The sequence below is a fragment of the Pristis pectinata genome, chromosome 12 (assembly GCF_009764475.1).
Source record: "Pristis pectinata isolate sPriPec2 chromosome 12, sPriPec2.1.pri, whole genome shotgun sequence".
Classification (NCBI taxonomy): Eukaryota; Metazoa; Chordata; class Chondrichthyes; order Rhinopristiformes; family Pristidae; genus Pristis; species Pristis pectinata.
Genome location: NC_067416.1, coordinates 26,897,196 through 26,917,818, shown reverse-complemented (window position 1 = coordinate 26,917,818; position 20,623 = coordinate 26,897,196). Strand labels below are relative to the sequence as shown.

Below are 20,623 nucleotides of genomic sequence, written 5' to 3'. Positions count from 1 at the left end.
GCTGCCAACTGGCACATTCCAAGGTGCAGGGGTATGTAATGAGGAATACTGAAGCTCAGTGCAGCTACCGCACAGGTTCTCAGGGGAAAGACCGCACAGAAGGGTCCTCTCACCATTGGACAATGAGGGGCTGGGCCCAGTGTAGTAACCTCTCAATTCCACCTTCATGCAGTGTCACCTGGTGCATATACAAATCAGAAACGCGAACGCATTTATTTCCCATAACAATTTTATTTGAACAAAATGGATTACTAGATTGAAACACTGCTGCCTTACAAAGTTTTCAGGCTTTGCATGTTCTGTAAAGTTCATTAGTAACTCTGACTGTAATTTTTTTCTGGAAGCTTTGCCTATCTTGTTGAATCTAGATAAACTGCAGATGGACGTCAACATGAAAATCTGATTCAAAGCAGGTTGAGTTGGATTATCAGATTGAAGTATAATACTTTGAAGTAAAACACATTTGTATGAATTGAATGCAGTTCACTGTATATGAGATTAGGTTTACCATAATCAGATTAAATATGACTAGCATTTGAGAAGGTTTTGTGAAGTATTATGTTATTTCCACAAAATTATACCAGTCTGATAATGCTCATTCAGTCAGTGTGGCGTTCAAAGGTTAATACTGTATCTTCAAGCTGCCTTAGCAGAACTTCCTTGTCTTTGTTCCAGGCTACTTTAGCACCACAAACTGGTCAAGTAACAATTATAAAATTATAAAACAGTCAACCCACTAAAGTCAAAAATTAGCTAAGGTCAATTGAGAAAGAGTTAAAAATGAAGCCTGCACAACATATTTCAACTATATAAGCCTTCCCAAAAGTTTTAATTTACCTTAATGACATTCAAGCAAAAAACATGTCAAACATTCAACAACACTGGCATTTAAAGGTATTACAATTTGCTTTGTACAAAGACCAATATTTTGAAGTTTCTGGATCTCTGTTTGAAATCCAACTTATTAAGGCTAGCAAAAGATAGAAAGCCTGACTTTTCCATTTAGTAAACCAGTACAACTTTTCATTGACTTGCACTAGTACTAATTGGAATTGTACTTTTGGCTGGTTCAGTAAAGGGAAAATTATTACTTGAATACACTTAGCCAAGTCAGCAGTAACACAGTCTTATTTTATGCACAATGGTTTCCAGTACACATGGGAAGCAATGGAATGGGATGGCGAGCAGAAGCAATTCAGATACATTGGGGCTAAGTTTCACCTTCTTACTTTAGGCAGATTGCCCATTATCATAGAAGACCTTAGATTTTCTTTGCCATCATTTACAAGGGAATGAAAATGGGCAGGGCTCCAGGTGGCTGGGTGATTGAATCTCATCAATTCACTGCCCAAAGTAATAGGGTGAGCAAGTAACCCAGCATCTCTTCTCAAATGCAGCCATTCCAATTTAACTAGGTCATCACCAACAACACTTAACAAATTTCCACAGCTATGTTAAAAGTTAAACATAAAAATGCATCTCTACATAATGTGTCAGGAAAATTATACCTTTTTTGGTTCACTAAAATGTACGTCTTGCTAATTGTTAAAAATTTTGAAAGATTACCCTGTAAACTGTGCGTACGTAAGAAATGCCAGCCTACACCACTGAAGCTTAGACTACTTCTGGCATGTGGCTGTAGAAAGTTATTCAAATACTTTAAAACTTTTTCAACCAATGTGTGCGTTACATTGTTTTAAACTGTCACATTCCTGTGGAAATACAAAGTAAATTACACATTACCTTCAATATCACTATCATGCTTTCAAATGAACACAAATACAACTTTACATAGTCACAACGGTGAAACAACAGTTGCCTCAATGCTTGTTACATACTTCCCAATTAAATCAAATATTAATATAAATTAATGGTTTTTTTACAATACAAAAACGGTACCTCTTGAATTATTTGGCAGATCAAAAAGTTTTCAAATGCATCACTTATCAGCTAAAGGCAATGACGCCATGACCATCTTTTGCAGAAAATACTGTACTGCACTCAGCTGCTTGTTAGAATATATCTGAGCCTCAGATGACAAAACCTGCAGCAATATTAGGGCTCTGAGATTATCATTTTAATCAGATTCATCAGGATAAAATTCAGCCCAGAGTTGTTATGTTTGAACGGCCACCAGGGGGTGCACTAATACGCTGGGTGGGGCGACGAGGAATGTGATCATCGGCCTGGGAACCTAGAAGAGAAGCAAGTCAGTCTGTGATGTGATGTTGCAACAATTCTAAAGGAATGGTTTCAGAATTTTTTTTTTCAAAAGTCATTTTCAAACAAAGCATCTGCAGAAGATGCAACACCTGACCCATTACCTCTTCCCTTCCGATAACCCAGAGACTCCAACAATCTATCCAGGTGAAACAGGGATTAATTTGCCCATCTAATTTATTGTACTGCATTCAGTGTATACAACATGGGCTTCTCTACAATGGAGAAACCAAGCACATATTGGGTGACTGCTTTGCATAGCACTTGCATTGAGTCTGCAGGGGCAATCCTGACCTTCTTGTTGCCTGTCACTTTAATGCACTATCCCATTCCCACTCTGACCTTTCTATCTGAGCCCTCCTGCACCGTTATAATGAGCCCAAAGGGAGCTGGAGGAACAGCATTTCACCTTACATGTGAATGCGTTGCAGCCTTCTGGACTCAATATCATGGAGTTATACAGCATGGAAACAAGCCCTTCAGCCCAACACATCCATGCTGACCAAGGTGCCTTCCTGAGCTAGTCCCACTTGTCTGCATTTGGCCCATTTCCCTCAATGAATGAATAACTCCACCCACCCTGGACATTCTCTCTTTCCCCCCCTCCCATCGGGCAGAATATACAAATGCCTGAAAGCACATACCACCAGGCTCAAGAACAGCTTCTATCCCGCTGTTATAAGACCACTGAATGGCCCCCGAGTATGATAAGGTGGACTCTTGACCTCACAATCTACCTCGTTATGGCCTTGCACTTTATTGTCTGCCTGCTCTGCACTTTTGCTGTAACTGTAACACCATATTCTTCATTCTGTTATTGTTTTCCCTTGTACTACCTCACTGATGTGATGAAATGATCTGTAAGGAAGGCATGCAGAACAAAGTACATGTGACAATAACAAACCATTTACCAAAACCCTCTGAAATTCTGCAACGAACAATGAATGAATTCCAACTCCATTTACACTAAAGGCTTCCTGCAACATCTCTGTATTTCCTATGAATGACAGCTTGCTTATCTGCCTCCACATAAGGTCCTTCCCATCAGCATTGTTCCAGTATATGGAATTCTCATAGCTGAAGAAGATTATTGCAAACACCCATGCTTCTGCACCCATGCAAACACCTCTGTATCCCCTTGAGTGAGGAAGCTCTCTCCCTCTCTCCTGCAGTTTTGTTCCCTCCATGGCAGCCAAAGTGTGTGCTGCTGCTGGATGGGTGCCAAGCAGAGCATGTACTTGAGATGCTGTGCAGCCAATTGCCACCACATACACTGTGCTGTTATACATGCTGTATAAGTCTGTGACTCTATGCTCAGATAGACATCTTGGGCGGCATGGACAAATTGGGCCAAAGGGCCTTTTTCCATGCTGTAAAACTCTATGACTCTAACTGGGTGAGATCCTACTGGGTACTGCACAAATTCCACTTCAGCACTTGTTTCTGGATGTAGGCCGCCCTAATGTTGCTTCAACAAGGGTTCTGGCCAAACTCACAACTTAGTTTGCAGAGGATCTGATTAGGTGCTAGCAGAAAATGCAACCAAAAATGGGTGCATCGATTACTGGGCAAGATCAGTCAGGGTGAGCTGCATTTCATCACAGTTGTACAATAGAGATCCTCCAAAAATGCATTTTATGTTGAGGCTTTAGTTTTTTAGGTGCCATTCATAAGGAAATATAGAGATGTTGCCTCAAAGCATTAATGTACATGGAGCAGGGATTCATTCATTGATGTGTATTACGGATTAAGTTACTATTGGTGAATGTCCCTTTAAGACCTAGCACAGTAGTGTGTGTGTGTGTGTGTGTGTGTGTGTGTGTGTGTGTGTGTGTGTGGAATGATTACGACAACAGGAGATAAGGATGTGATGAAGTTTTTGGGATAGTCAGTCAGAGTCAGTCGGAGGAGAGAGAGAGGGAGAGAGACACCTGCCTGCTGGTCTCTGTATCGATGGATGAAAAACAATAATTGTGTCTGTCCCTACAATCCACGTATGGATTTTTGGAGTAATCCAGTGGAGTCCACTTTGTCGTTAACCTGTAGAAGGAAACAGGTATTTGTGTGGATGGCCACGTCTCGAGTACCTTTCGGGGTGGCAGATACTTCGGAACAAAGGAATGGAGATCGTCAGTGATTGAGGTGTCATATGGGTTCCATTGTGGAACATTTGGATTTCGTAATTACTCTCTATTTTCTCTCTACATTTCCTCTTCAGTCAACGGTGGTTTTGCAGAAGCCTTTGCTCACGTTTCAACTTATGGCTTGCTGAACTGAACTTTGAGAACTATTCCTGGACTTGGAGTTTGTGAATTTGCCACACACATACTTCGAGTTGTTTTTGGGGTTAATGTTTAAGATGTAACATTTTTACTTCTAACATTCTAACATTTTTACTTTTATTTTTCTTATTATCATAAGTAGTTATTAATAAAATAGTTTTTAACACTGAATCATGACTCGGTGTGTTTCTTTTGTTGCTGGTACGTGACAAAATTGGGGGCTCGTCCGGGATCGATCCCAAGATTGACGAGGGTGGTCTGAAATCAAACTCAAGACTGGTACTAGAGGTCTGGGTTTGAACAAATTGGGGTCTCAGTGGACGACTGATTGTGGTCGGTCTGATTAAATTCTTTTTGATTGGCTTGTGTGTGTGGAAACCAGCAGCAATGAATATTGATGCATTTTTGGAGCCACCAACCCTAGAGGGATTGCAGGCGGCAAAAAAGGATGATTTGGTAAAAATTGCTACAAAGCTAAACCTGAAAGCAGTAAAGCAGTCTATGAAAAAAAGTTATTCATCAAATGATAGTTGACGATTATTTGGAGTCAGAGGAGTTGGAGGAGGAAGAGCTAGCCGAGTTTCCTGAGATTAAACCAGTGATTTCTGATGTGACTTCTTAACCAGAGGAGTTGGAGGAGGAAGAGTTAGAACAGTTTCCTGGGAGGGTACTAGAGCTTTCAAAGACCCAGGTGCAACTAGCAAAGATAGGGGCTGAACGAGAACAAGCGCGAATGAAGTTTGAGTTGGAACAAACTCGGATGAAGTTAGAGGCTGAGGCTGAGGCAGAGCAAAGGAAGATAAATGCCCAGATAGAAATGAAGAAGATGGAGCTGGAAAGGGAGGAAAAGGAAAAACATTGGCAGCATGGGTTAAAAATGAAGTGAAGGAGTTTGGAATCTGATTCTGATGATGGTTTTTTAGCCAGTAGGGAGGTTCGATTGGTCCCTCCTTTTGAGGAATATCAGGTTGATCAGTATTTCCAACATTTTGAAAAGGTTGCTGGGAGTTAAAACTGGCCAAAGGAAGGATGAGCTCTTATGTTACAGAGTGTAATTAAAGGTAAAGCTCAACAAGCTTATTCTGCTTTGTCTGTTGAGGATGCAGCTGATTATACAAAGATAAAACAAGCTGTGTTGAAAGCTTAACAATTAGTACCTGAAGCTTACAGGCAAAAATTTAGAGACCTGAAGCCTGCAGATCAGACGTACATGGAATTTGCCAATGGAAAGAGAATATGTTTTGAACGATGGAACTCATACGACACCTCAATCACTGATGATCTCCATTCCTTTGTTCCGAAGTATCTGCCATCCTGAAAGGCACTTGACACGTGGCCGTGCACAGAAATACCTGTTTCCTTCTACAGGTTAACTACAAAGTGGACTCCACTGGACTATTCCAAAAATCCATACGTGGATTGTAGTGACAGACACAGTCATTGTTTTTCATCCATCGACATAGAGACCAGCAGGCAGGTGTCTCTCTCCCTCTCTCTCTCCTCCAACTGACTCTGACTGCTCCAAAAATGTCATCACGTCCTTATCTCCTGTTGTTGTAATCATGCCACACACACACACACACACACACACACACACACACTACTGTGCTCAGTCTTAAAGGGACATTCACCAATAGTAACCTAATCTGTAACGTGTTATACTCAGGGTAAGGTGAACCTGCACAACAGATCTGAGGAGATTTTAAGTGTCACTTAACTTCTCCCACCTGGTTCACACTGGGGAGTTTTATTTTGCAGGGTCCTTATGAAAATCTTCTTCATATTAGGGAGTCTGTTATATCCCAGCCTCTCCACTCAACAGGGAGATGAGGCTGTGGATGTGGTAGGCTTCTGATGCAGGATTTCAATCCAAAAAGTCAACCATCCCTCTACCTCCACAGATGCTGCCTGACCCACTGAGTTCCTTCAGTGGTTTGTTTTTTTGCTTCGATTTATGGCCTCTGAAGTCTCTTGTGTCTCCTTCTCCTTCCTGTGCCTCATGTTTCTGCTGCTCTTCAGGCTTTGCCTTATGGACAATGGTAGAATCCCAGGGCAGTTGATGGGAAAGTGAGGAGAATAAAACAGTGACCTAATAGCTTCTTTTGGTAGCCCATTTTGAAGTATAACTTCTGACCAGGACGTCTCCCTTGCTCTTTAAATACTACAATAAATTATTTACATCCATTTGATCAGGCAGATGGACATTTAACATCCCATGAAGATAATACCTCTAACAACACAATATTCCAATCCATACACTATGTGGACATTGCCTAATCATATTATGATTAAGTGTCCTGTTACTGCTTCCTTTATAATGGATTCTGCATTTTCCAACAACTGAGGTCAGGCCAACTCATTTGTAGATTCATTTTCTCCTTTCTTTCCCTCTTTGAATAGCAGTGTTACATTTGCTACCTTTGAATCCACATTCATGACCATTATTAGATCACAGAAAAATACTGGAAAATCACATTACTGCATCCACAATCTTGAGAGTAACATTTTTTATGACCCTGGATCATCAAGTTCAGAAGATCTGTTGGTTTTTAGTCACATTAATTTCTCCAAAACTCCTTTATTGATGTTACATCCTTCAATAATGTTCTTACTCTCATGATGCTCCACTATTTCTGGGATGTTTATTGTGTCTTCTACTGTGAAGACTGACACAAAACATTTGTTTAATGCCTCAACCCTTTTCTTACTCCAAATTATAGCTTTCCTTGTCTCTACCTCCAAGGCTCCAGATTTTACTTTCTCTATATTCTTCCCATTTATATACATGTAGAAGCTCTCACAATCTGTTTTCTTATTGATGATAATGATCAAAATGCCTACAATTTCCACATCCAGATTGAAGTACAGACTTAAACTATATGGTGATATTTAAGCAAACACTTTTTTTTACCAGCCAGAGTGAATCCAGATTGGTGAAGGTTTCGTGGAGGCTGAACCGGTTGCTTAGCTGGAGACATCCTAACAGATGGAATGGGTGTCATAGCTCTGGGAACCACAGTGACTTCTTGAACAGGACCATCATAAATTCCTCTTGGAACACCTCTGATTTCAGCAAGCTGAAAAAATAACTAAGGCTTGACACTGTTCCATTAATCTGCAAGTCATAATGTGGTCTTATACAAATGCAACTTATTATGAGGCCATTTTTACAGGCAAAATCTTAATGCATTTCAAAATAAGTGCAAAGCATCATTCATATTTTCTTTCAGAAATATGTTTCTATTCAAGACAAAATCATATTTCTATGGTTAAAAGAGTCACCCACATTGTTTCATTGACATTTTCTCACTTTTAACATATATGTGTTCTAGATTCATATACCGGTATGAGAGAGCTCTTCCATCATTGCAGTGGATCTTCCAATGACTGGCAAATTGTCCAAGTTAACTGGGAGGACGCTGTCGCTGGGAGGAGTGTCCTTCTGTACATGATCTCATGACAAGTTTCAGGTTCATAGGTGTTCCATTAGACCCTACATGACACGGCCTTTCCAAGCACAAGTGGCTGACCCCATCCTGAATTGCACTGTACAGTGTACTCCTGCATTATGGCAATTCGGGCAATGGAAATTTGCCCTTACAGAATTCGCAAACTACTACCAAAAAATCTTGAGATATAGAATAAAAATTCACTCTTACATTAATTAATGTGAGAAACAAAGCTAAAGTACAAAATGCAAAAGGCACAACAATTTTTAAAAAATTTTCCCAAGGGTTTGCATTATGGAAAACTGTGATATGGATGTTCTTCTAGGAACACAACCCCACTGTAACGTGGGGGTGTACTGTAGTTACATCGCAGTTGGAGGAGAAGGCTGGGGAAAGGTTAGAGGTCATGAGGGCTGGAGAGAGGTTGCAGATCCAGAGGGCTGTTGAGACTGAAGATTGAGAGAGATGGTGAGACTAGCAGCGATAGGCTGCGGGGTGGGTGGGGGGGGGGTGGTTGCTGGAGATCCAGAGGGATGGTGAGATTGGACATCCGGAAGGCTGATGAGACTGGCAGTGGTGGGCTGGAGACACGTTCAGGAGGGTTGGGGAAGCTGGACATTATGAGGGTTGGCAATCAAGAGGTGGCAGATCCAGAGGAGGGTTGTGGAGGCTGCAGCACTTTGCTTGCACTTCACAAGGCACTGAGTTGTTTCCTCCTGTTCAGCAGATCTGGCATGGAAATTCATGGACTACCTGAATCACTGGTGGAGGGAGGCATCTTCTGACAAAAGGGCCAGGAAATACAGTTGGGCCTGTATGAGGAGCTCAACAATGCATTCGGATGACCAGGCAAATACAAGGGGCAAGTTGGGAGATCAGTGAAACCTCCGATTAGAAGTAGCTATTATCAGCTACTCAAAATGTGCTAGAAATCTGGGAACAACCAGAATAATGCTCAGAACCATTGCTTGCAAAATCAATAGCTTCTGCAGTCATCATATGAGTGTGAAAATTAGAAATGGTAATCACCAATAGCGTGTTAACTGGTATCTTATCTCAAAATTTCTGTAGCTGTTCCCCATGTCCTTAGCTTAATGGAAATGTTGTCGTGAAGATTTGTAAACTGGTGGCATCAAAGAAGAGAAGGGTGGCTAAGCATTTCTACACTAAAGCATGAACTTTGGGCTACACTGTACTGTAAACATTGAAAGGATAAAACTGGCATATCCACCAACTTTCAACTCAAAGAACGGCTGGTGTAAATTAAATTTAAATCAAGGCTTGAAACTAAGCATTTTGCCTGAACCAAAACAAGATAAATGGTAGTTTTAAGTAACAAAGTAACTGCTTTATCTGCACTATGAGTGCACGCATTTCACACAATACTCCACGCTCAAGAAAATAACTACTGTTGTGTATTTTCAGACTTCAAGCAGATTTTAAAAAGGAGTGAATTCATCTCCATTCATCAAAATACTGGTCTATTAATCTCGGCCTCCAAATTTCTAGTCTCGTAACATAAACATTAAACCTATGCACACCAATTTATCCAATGTACAGGGCCTTTATTTTTACTATCTGTAGAGATACCAATTGGATTTTCTCCTTGCAATTAAGTGCTTGGTTAATGTAATATTGATGTAGAAAGGTCAATCACTTTACCTTGCTTCTTGCTTTTATTCTTTTGTAAACATAGTCCGGGAATGTTTTTTTGGGAATGAAGCGTCCACTTCCCTCTGTGGCATGAATCGTTCCATATTCAAAGACAATTTTACCTTGACTTACTACTACTGAAGGAGCACCATGGCATTCCATCCCTTCAAAAATGTTGTACTCAATTGCCTAGGAAACATAATGCAGTAATGATATAACCTTTCATTACATACCATTTAGTCTGCACTTTATATGACCACTTAACCAATTTGATTTTCGTTAAGTCATATTGCAAGTAGCTCCTGCTGTAACTTAAAAAGGATAATAATTAAAATGAATGTCTAATCATTGGATTTTACCTGTATTGCCAAGGTGGTACAGTGGTCCCTCAAAGTTCCAGCAACCCAGATTCAGTCCTAACCTCAGGCACTGTCTGCGTACAGTTTGCCTGTTCTCCCTGTAACCACATGGGTTTCCCCTGGTTGCTCTGATTTCCTCTCATGTATCAAAGATGTAATGGTAAGTTAATTGGCCAATGTAAATTGCTATTAGTGTGGGTGATTGGTAGAAGAATCAGGGGGCTGTTACTGGACAGATGTGAGAGGTTACAGGGAAATAAGTGGGGGAATAGGACTGATGGGATTGCTCTTAAAATGGGCATGGAATCAATGGGCTGAATGGCCTCTTTATAATTTTGTATGGAAACTTATATTTTTAGAGCATTAAAATATCATTTTGTTTGACAATAACATGTCCCCTCAAGACATTTAGTCAAAAAGATGTTTGAAATACCTTTAGGGTGACTAACACCCAGAAAGAAGTACAAGAACAGGACATGTGCAGTTTCCAGGCTCAATCAAACGCTGCTGCCAGCACTTTGTAGTATGGCAGTCACAGAAGGGTGCCAGCCCTTCAAGGAGCACTGCCCTATAACAGCTGTGTTATAGCAGTCATTAAGGAATGAGAGGCTGCAAGGAAGAGGGAGAGAGCCCTCAGGTTTTCAGAAAAATACTTTGAAATTCTGGTGGGAGAAATATATGTGAGGAAAGAGGCTGTGTGCACTGAGGGAGGGATGGGGACAAGGGTGGAGGTTGTAGGAGATCTGCCAAAGCCAACATTATTTAAATACCCACACAAGCATAAACACATGCACGCACGCACACATCTACATGCTAACACACATGCACATGTATTTTAGGTTATTTTATTTTTAATTTGCAGTTATATTTTTGCTAATTGTTGAATGTTTCTTAATGTTTTTGCATGACAGAAATATTCAGAGAATTTTGCCAGCTTTGACAGCAAGCTTAGCAGGAGCATGGCTTGGCTGTCCAGCTGACTAACAAAGTTTTGTTTGACCTTTTTTGTGAGTGGGACTCTTTTCTCTTCCCATCTCCATAACATGATCCCATTACATCAAGAAAGACTCTCTTGCTGAGCAGGTCCTCATCAGGAAGGACGGAGTCAGCATGGGGAAGCTGCACTGAAATCCGACCTTTGCTCAGCAAGTGTGGATGGTGTACCACGAACAGTACTATTACTCACCGACTTTCTGGGCTAAGGGAAATTTCAACTTACATCTGTTGCTGCGGGTTAATTTCATTAGTTAAATGGCCGCTAAGCCTAATGGCAGTAGCACATTGTTGAAGCAGTGCAGGGGAAGATCTCTACTTAGTCAATTCTGTATCTATGCTGGATGTGCTTGATGGAATGAAAGCAGAAAACACTGGAAACACCCAGTAATCAGGAAACATTTGTGGAGAGGAAAACAAAGTGATGTTTCATGTTGATGTCCTTTTGTTAGCTAGTTGATGAGAAATCAATGACTTAAAATTTTAATTCTAGTCCAGTTCCCATGGAAGCTGTCTCATTTGTGAGTTTTTATTTCAGATTTCCATCAGCTGGAATATTTTGCTTTTTTGCTCAATAACATTACTGCCTTTGGATGTGAAAAATGCTAACTTCTGTGTATAAAGTCATTTTAACTTTCAGGGTGTACTGCTACCATGGTTTTTGACAAACTCTGTGCCTCAAGCATTCTGGGGGAATCAGTGCTCCGTCTTCAAATACCACGCTTGAAGGAACAGGAGATGCAGGCAGAATGCTAATGAAGGGATTGGACTCTTATCTTGTATATTGCATTCACTTCTGTAATTTCTGGGGACAAAACATACAAAATGAAGGCAATCAATGATAAAAGACAGCTACATTACCACATGACCCTGTGAGAGTGGACTGGAGCATCTCTGAATGCACATCAATCACACTGACTTGAGACGTTCTGCCTTCCTACTGCCCTTTGTTTTTATTGAGACTGTGAAAGTGACTCTGAGGGAATACGTATACTGTTGGTGTGTAAGGGGAAGGCACTCAGCAACAGCCATAATGTCATCATGTCAGGAAACAACACCTTCATTAGTTATCCTTCCGTACTATTGGATTCAGGGGGCCTTAGATTACAGTTGCAACATCTGTCAGCTGAGGATGTGGATGCCCAAAATTAAGGTTTAGAGATTTTCTCATTCCAACTCAATTGTATACAGGTCTGGAATTTGATTGTAGGACCCTGTTTTCTTTCTCCAGTGGCTCTCAATTGAAAATGTACTGGAGTGAAATGGGATAATGGCCATTTTGTTTCACTCTGGAAATATAACCTTGTGTACCGGATGACATCACTTTCCATGCAAAGTTCATTTGAGAATATGTTAAGACAATCAAATCACATTGGCCTGGAAGTGACCATCATTGGGCACTTGTGGCATCTGTGCTAGATTGCATCACCCCACTCCCTTTTCCCCATGGTACATGACCACTCATGAGAGCTGTTCTTCCGTGAAAGCCAGGCCCCAACATCCTTGACCCTGCAATCCCCTATCCAGCAGTCAACCTTCTACCAAACTTGTAACTGGTCAGAGCCCCAGACTCAGCTATTCCCCAGCGCCCCTGATGAAAGGGCTAGATCCCCAACAGCCATGTGACCTCCACCCACACAACTCCAGCCATTTACTTACCTGGTCTCTGATCCCAAGCCCTGTGATTTTTGGCTACTTGCTGCCCCCAAACAACTCTCCCACCACTCCAGGCACTTGCCTCCTCTCCCCCAAGCTCCATTCCCTCCACCCAACGTCAACCATTTACCTGATTTCCACCACAGCCCTGCCCTCACTCCTGGTCCCGATCTAAACCGTCATCACACCAGTTCTGCAACCCCAATATTTTTGGCATTCCCTCCCTCAACCCTGATCCTCCATGCGAAACTCCATCTCAGATTTACCCTGCTCACTGGCCCAACCTGAGTTTGAACTCTCAGCCTAGGGCTACAGAAGAATCTCTCAGGCTCAAAATCTGAATTCTGATCTGGTAACAGAGTGAAGCTGTTACTTTGGCACTGCTGTGAAGTAAAACTACTTTACATTTATACAAAAGTAAGAAAATAAATGGACCTTGAACAATTACCAACTAACCAGCATGATATTTTGTAAACATCCTCATCAAGTGTTACTTTACTTTAATCGGTATGGGTAGAAATGCAACTGCAGTTGCTTTGGCTCAAAGATGTGTGAGCACAGATCACTCACCCACTCCCCATAATAATAAAGCAATGTTAAAGTAATGGCCCATCAAAAGTGATCAAATTTAAATTCCTGCATGTGCCTCTGGTTGTGATAAACATTCTTCATAATCTGTGTTTTTGCTTCAAAAATTTTGTCCTGAATGCAATGGAATTTCAGAATTGGAGCATAATGCACAGACACTACTACACATGTACATTTAATGACAGAGGAAGAATTTCCACTTACAGATCTTTGCTAATGAGTATCCCTGAGCAACATTGGATTTTAGATATTTGTTCAAGAACTGAAATCTCATTAAGACCAAATTACAAACCACTCTGACTTCCAGTTATTAAACAGCTTTAGCCAATTAGCTGAACTTAAAATTATTTGCGTTACCAGATTATGTGTCTTTGCCGAAATGATCTTGACGGCTTCTGGATCCCAGATGACCAAATCAGCATCAGAACCAACAGCAATTCGTCCCTTTCTGGGGTAAAGACTGAAGATTTTTGCAGCATTTGTGCTTGTAACTGCTACAAATTCATTCTCATTCATCTTTCCTGTAGTCTACAATATACAAATTAAAAAAAAGATTCGAGCAGTTACTGTATTTTACATGAGAATAGGCAGAGTCAGTGGTTAGCTGTGATGTTGTGCTTCATTTATACTTTCTGTTAAAATAAGACCAAAATCATTGTATGGGCAAACCAGTCTCACATTGTAAGCACTAGAAATTTCCCTTTCTTTGCAGCATTGAATCAGCAAAAAATTCTGCCTAAATATTGGAAAGATGGAGTCATTGACTTCACCTCTATCACAAGCTCCAATCTTTAGACTTCATTTCTGTCTGTGGCTGAACCAGATTACTCACAACTTTACAACTAGTGAAATGAGGTTTGGACCATATAGCCATTCTGTACACAAACTTCTCCTCACCTTACTCCTTATTCTGAAACTGTACCCCTGTGGTTCTGCTGCCAGGGGAAACATCCTCCCTCCATCCAGCCCGTGAGAAAGTTGTAAATTTAGGTAATCTATCTTTGTAATGCTCAGAGGAGTCTTCTACAGACTCAAATAAGCCTAAGGTTTTTAAAAAAAATCTGATTCTTGTGGAACTACTTCAAATCTACAAGATAATCAATCTCCCCTGAGATCAATCACCTTACCCTAGTAAACACTTCAGGATGCCTCAGTAGTTCTTATTCTAGGTCTCAAATGCCATGGAGTTCACTGAGGTCTTTCAAGTGTGTAAAGAAAGGAATTTTTCCAGGATCTCTCCTGACGCCATGACAAACAGAGAGTATAAGTACGCAATATGCTTGTGACAGCCCACCACTTATTGCCAGTGTTCAAAGGTCAAGTCAAAATGGGAAAGAATCCGAGAGTTGTAAATGGAAATTAACTTTTCGCTGACCCTATGAACTTGGGACAAGGTGTCAGTCTTTTTAGGCATTTTGGCATCCAGTTACCTTTCTACTATACTATTCAGTCACAGTTAAGCTTGAATCATTGACTTAAGAAATATCCATCAAACATATTCAATGGTGAATTTTTTTTGCAGCTTATCTTATAAAGTTTACATACCACAGCCTTATCCCAAATAATTGTCATCCTCTCTTCAATGCCATTAACTCCTTCAGGGATCAGTCGGAAGTCATCTTTTCCAATGGCTTTCTGTGCAGTGGTAAAAGCACAGTGAGCACTGCCAGTAACCTGCAAATCGCCGCTGCATTCAGAAGCAAATTAAAAGGCAGGTTACCATGTGTCAAACCTGAAAAGTGGCCATCTCACCACCACAGTTCCAAAGGAACAGACTTTCTTTGTATGCTCTGTGTAAATGAACTTATAAAAAATAGGTTTACAATATTGCTAAGACCAATGTAACCTACCTAGCAGCTTGCTGTTCTAACCACTTACCCATGGATCCATCTATGCATGGATCAATTACATGGTCTGATTTTACTTTATTCTGTATATTTTTAGTTCACAGTAAGGTCACTATTTTCTTCTATTACATGATCTGCATTCCAAAAATAAATATTAGTGAATGGTGAGTCAACTTACCAGGAGAGGAGAGAATTTAAGTAATCGGGGGTAGTCGTGTCAGTGCTGAGTGGCGGGGAGGTGACAAAGGCTGCAGCTTTAGCCCAGTTCTTACTCCAGTAGTGGGATCCATCGGTCCCCAGACTTGCTGTGACAGGCTCTCCGTACACAACTGCACCTGTTAAACCACACAAAGAAATAATGAATACTCTGCATAAACTTGAAACATGTTTCAGTTTTCTATTTCACTTATTAATGGGGCACTTTGTACAAACGTGTTGAAATAAATAGAATACAGGTCATCTTTAGCTTATGGATGTCTGACTTGTGTACAGCCCGTACATACGGATGAGTGTTTGGGAGACCGGCCTTATGGATTTGCCAACTGTTGCGGGGCTGCAGGCACCTTCTGCCATCTGGGAACTCGGTTCGCGGCTGCATTTCCGACTCGGGTTACGTACAGTTCACAGCAACAAAACCCTGACATAACGTGAAGAGGACACTACAATTTGCAAATTCCAGACAAATTCCAGACACCAGAACTGATCGCCAAACTTACCAATTTGGTGTATTTTTATTCATCCTTGTAAGCACATGTTTAAATGGTCATGATAGATACTATGAAGGTAATTGTCTAAATAATTGCTGCCAATGCAAAAACCAGCTGGCAGTATACATGTTAATTGGTCCTCATCAATACCACTCATTACAATACCATGGAGGTACATTTGCCATATTGAGTAATTTTGTGTTTTTTCCGACTTATGGACAAAATTGGATGTCTGTTAAAGTGGAACCCCTTTGTAACCTGGGGACGGCCTGTATGGACTTCCAGAAGACATTTCATGACGAGCTGATTAGGACACTCTGCAAAAGTTAAAGCTTATGAAGATAAATTATTGACCTGGTAACAAAATTAGCTGAATGCCATAGCCTAGAGAGTAAGAATAATTGGCAAAATTCTAATTAACAGGAGTCTTGGCTAGCAGAGTCCCACAAGGATTTGTGTTGAAGTTGTAACTTTCACTATATTTATGAGGAATTTGGGTCATGGGAGAGACTCACATGTTCAAGCCTGCTGATGACAAAAGGAAAGTTCGTAGATTCCATGAAGATATTAAAACTGGGCAAAGATTTGGCACATAGAATTCAATGGAGTAAAATGTGATGGCGTTTATTTTGGATCTAAAAGTCATAGAATATTATTTTCGAAATGTTGGATCTAGAAACAGTGGAGAAGCCTTTTGAGTCCATGCACAATCAATGATAAAATGTCATGGACAGATGTAGAAAAATATCATAATTTCAGTCTGCAGGGTTATTCCAGGCCAGGGTTGTGAAAACCAAAGACTTTTATAAATAGAGGTGATTTCAAAATTATTTCCATGTTTAAATGATGCCCTTAGCTCTACTGATACTTTGCTTTCACTTTTCTATCTTTACTTCCCTCCTGTAAATAGGACATAATGGTTGCCTTGGAGTAATAGGCATAGGGTCTGACTCTGCAAGCTCTGGGAGATCAGGATATCTCTTCACTGGTAGGATGTGACTGTAGGCCCAGAATTACTGTGCAATGGGAGTAGAGATGATCAGGGCCACCCTGTGTATGATCCAGATAATCTGAAGGAACCAGTCTGATTGAGTAGAGAAAGCAAAATGTCTACATTCAGATCAGTTGTAATTTGTGTCAAAATTGGCTGGTTACCTTTCTTCCGAGCTTGTGCGATTACATCTGCGGCACTTTTGCTCATTACTTTGGTGATGTACAAGGGGCAGTTGGCTTGGCTTGCAATAGTGATTGCACGATACACTGCTTCTGCTTCAACCTAGAAGAAGCATTTAGTGATAAAAATTTTATTTCACACAACCCTCCACTTACCCTCTGATGAAAAAGCTCCAACCTTCTCTGCCTAGCTTCTTCCCATTGTATCTTTCTCATGATAGAGTAAAAGGATATTTCCCTACTGATGCAATTTTAATGACCAGGATATGTATGTAACAGTTAAAAGAGAAAATTGGTGATTGCACAGCTATTAAATTTATAACACTGATGATTAGATACCAAACCCAGCATAATCTGTATATACCAACGTGGATCTTGTGGTATGATGACAGCAAAACTAGCCCCATCATAAAACCATCAAACTAACAACTCTGGGGTTTCCATGCACACATAGTTTAAGAAAGAAATCCCATGGCTCCTGGCAGTAATTCAGCACTCCTCCAGATTCCGCAATAATATGTAGCCTCCTCCACTATAATCAAACAAGTCGCTGCACTGATGAAATATCGAGGCATTTGCAAACTGACCTTGTAAAGTACCATGTGATGTTGCATGAAGTGAAGTTTCTAATGATGGATTGTGCCATAATTACTGTTAGCAAAGCATCAATTCATAAAGTCTAATTTTATATATGTGGGTTGTAGTTCTTTCAAGTAAATATTTCAAAATACAATAGATTTAAAATAACCGTTTTTGAAAGTTTTCAACAATATTTCCATTCCTACTCTGTAAGAAACATTTGCCATCTAGTGCCAACTCATGGTAATGCAGCAATTGAGAGTATTGGGCATTGTCCAGGTCAGAGTGATGTTGCCAAGGCAGAGGACGGCCATTTCCATGCTGTAAGTAGCTCAGAAATAAACATACAACGTGACTCACCAAGAACCCACGGAATGTGACAAGGAGTACATTATTTAAAATAAGAACAGCTACTGGAGACAGCATAATGTAATATGCTGTCAGAAAGTGGTGTGAGCATGTTATATCAGCTTTAAGTGTGGTTTTGCTTGGAACACTGATTTGCTGTGAGGACAGCCTTGCAGATTATTGTGAGAGGAGATTGTATGGTGAGGTTTGAAAGATGCACATTTTGGAGTGTCGATGACCGTGTGACCAGATAATAGAGAGATATAACTCAGTTCAGCTCAGCATACTGTAGTCACGTGGCAGAGTGACTGGAAAAGCCAGGGAGATATCTTCCATTCGTCCAAAAGCAAAATACTCTAGGTGATGTAAATCTAAAATAACACAGAAAATGTTGGAAGCACTCAACAGCTCAGGCAGCATCTGTGGAGAAAGAACCTGGGTTAATGTTTTAGGAATAATGCAAGCTTTAATTTGTAGAGAAAGTAGGGAAGGGGTAAGAGAACAAGAAGGGAAGGTCTCTGATAGGATGGATTCCAGAAGAGATTGAATGACACGAGTGGAGATGGAGTCAGCTGAAGGAGGTAAAGGCAAAGACTATGTCTGCGTGAAGTGCTAGCAGGATGAGAAGAATGATATCTGAAGGAGAGAGAGAGAGAGAGAGAGAAATAAAACTAACTGTTGGACATGTGAGATGCAAGACTGGAATGTCTGGTTAAGTTAACCAAAATCATTGAATTCAAGATTGAGTCCCGAAGGCTTTAACATACTAAGTTGGAAGATGAAGTGCTGTTCTTCGAGCTTATGTTGAGCTTTACTAGAACAGTGAGGGGGGGCCAAGAACAGCAAAGTTGGAGTGAATGGGATAGAGAATGAAAGTGACAGGGGACTGGAATATCAGGATCAGAACAAAGATGTTCTGAAATACGATTGCCTAATCTGGGTTTGGTAATGTAAGGAGACCACATCATGAGCGCTTGGAGCAACAATTTCTTTCTTTATTCCTCCTTTCCTCTGTTGTCCAGGGATCCAAACACTCCTTCCAGGTGAAGCAGTGACTTACTGGTACTTTCCCTTTAGTGTACTGCATCTGATGCTCACAATGTGGTCTCCTTTATAATGAGTTGACAATGGCTAATAAAAAGGAGATGGCAAAAGCAAAGATGCTGCTGTATTTGGTTCATCACCAAGGAAGAGAGATCTGTCAAACAATTAGGCCTATCAGTGAGACAGTGGAAGAGCTTCTCAAAGCCTTTGAGAATTATTACAACCTTCTATGTAAAGAGACAGCATGAAGATTTAACATTTTCAGGTGGTGTCAGATGAACGTGAAGGCTTTTGACATATATTTGGCTGCATGGAAATTGCTGCCTGGAAAATTTTGGTAATCTAACAGGTTTATTGATCTAAGACAGGAATATATGCAGAAGGATTAATGAATGTTTGCTGAGAGAAACAGATTTAGATTTGGTAGTTTGTATCTGTGCTGTCAACTCAATGCACTGAACAACAATGTTGTAAAGTATGCAGATATTGTGGCACGTAGCATGAATGGCAGGAGAAATGCCAAGCTTATGAAAGGAATGTCACAAATACAAAAGGACGTTTCATCTCACTTAGGAGGAAGGAAGGCTAGTAGAAAGCAGAGGAGTACTAGTGAAGGAACAAGGCCAGTACACAATCTCACACAAACTGCCTGCAAAGCTGATGAGAGAGCTGAGGGACGGTATGAGAAGATGAAAACAATCTTGTTCCATCAAGGCAGAGAGGAAATATAGCAAGTGAACAGATTGGAGGAGGCCAAATACCCAACACAGATCTTTGCTGCTATGGAAACAGAAGGAAAAGCAATACAGTTCCAGGTAAACAGTGATGCAATGTGTAATACAAAGTTTACAAGAAACCACAAAGTGACATGTACTAATGATGTACAGTGAGACAGTGTAATGCAATATACTTTAATAAAATGTTTAAGTTCTAATTTTTATTTTATGACCTGTAAGGTGTCTAAAATATATGCAATAACATAATAACATTGTGCTTTATTCCTTCCAGATTCACTGTCTTTGGCAACTCATCAATGTCATGAGCTGTTCAGCCAACTTGATGACATCATGAGGGACAGGACTGCCAAAAGATCCACACCATACAGGACTTCCTGCATCTGACAGTGAATCTGTCTGTCCTGTATGACATTTACACAGGGCAACAATTTTTCCATGAATCCAACAGACATTGTGGGGCAGGGCTGAGCCACAATTCCTCAACATGCGCAACCAGTGATGCCATCATCTTGTTTACCCTGATGGCCCAGAGGAGCACTGTTGAAGCTGTAGCTGAGCAGTTGAAGTAAGGATTAGACAATGATTTCACCTCATTATTTATCCAGGTGATGCTGGATCTGAACCCTGAGCCAGAGCTCTTGTTGACACTTACTGCAATTTCAAAGAGCAGTTCTAAATAGCTGTTATTGTAGGTCATAAGATCCTTTGAATTACCATCCCCACCATGGCTTCCCTCCCAGATTTTAATTTGAAGCAGACTCATCTATCGTAATGTGATGGAGTGTTTTCTGATGGTGGACAGAGAGGAAATGTGTCCAGCTTCCTGACTTGGAGGAATGTTTGCCCAAAAAACAGCTAGCTTTTGGAAAATCAATTAGCGTTTATTTTTAGAGTAGCCTTCAGATTTTAATGTTCAGATTTCAAGAATGTTCAAGATCCTGTTTTGTATTTTCTTTTTCCTCTTTCAATTATTGATATAATTTCATAT

At 40.5% G+C, this 20,623-nt stretch overlaps 1 protein-coding gene across 1 annotated transcript in view; it reads right to left on the bottom strand.

The window, feature by feature from the left end:
• Positions 1-217: 217 nt before the first annotated feature.
• LOC127576708 (dihydropyrimidinase-related protein 2-like) overlaps positions 218-20,623 on the bottom strand; it is a 37,207-nt gene continuing 16,801 nt past the window's right edge. Inside the window, exons 8-14 of the mRNA XM_052027383.1 lie at positions 16,910-17,030; positions 15,226-15,382; positions 14,746-14,887; positions 13,558-13,728; positions 9,614-9,793; positions 7,414-7,579; positions 218-2,194 (exon numbers count right to left, since the gene is read on the bottom strand). Of these exons, the coding sequence (XP_051883343.1) occupies positions 2,103-2,194; positions 7,414-7,579; positions 9,614-9,793; positions 13,558-13,728; positions 14,746-14,887; positions 15,226-15,382; positions 16,910-17,030 (1,029 nt within the window). The 3' untranslated portion in view covers positions 218-2,102. The remainder of the gene's footprint in view (positions 2,195-7,413; positions 7,580-9,613; positions 9,794-13,557; positions 13,729-14,745; positions 14,888-15,225; positions 15,383-16,909; positions 17,031-20,623) is intronic.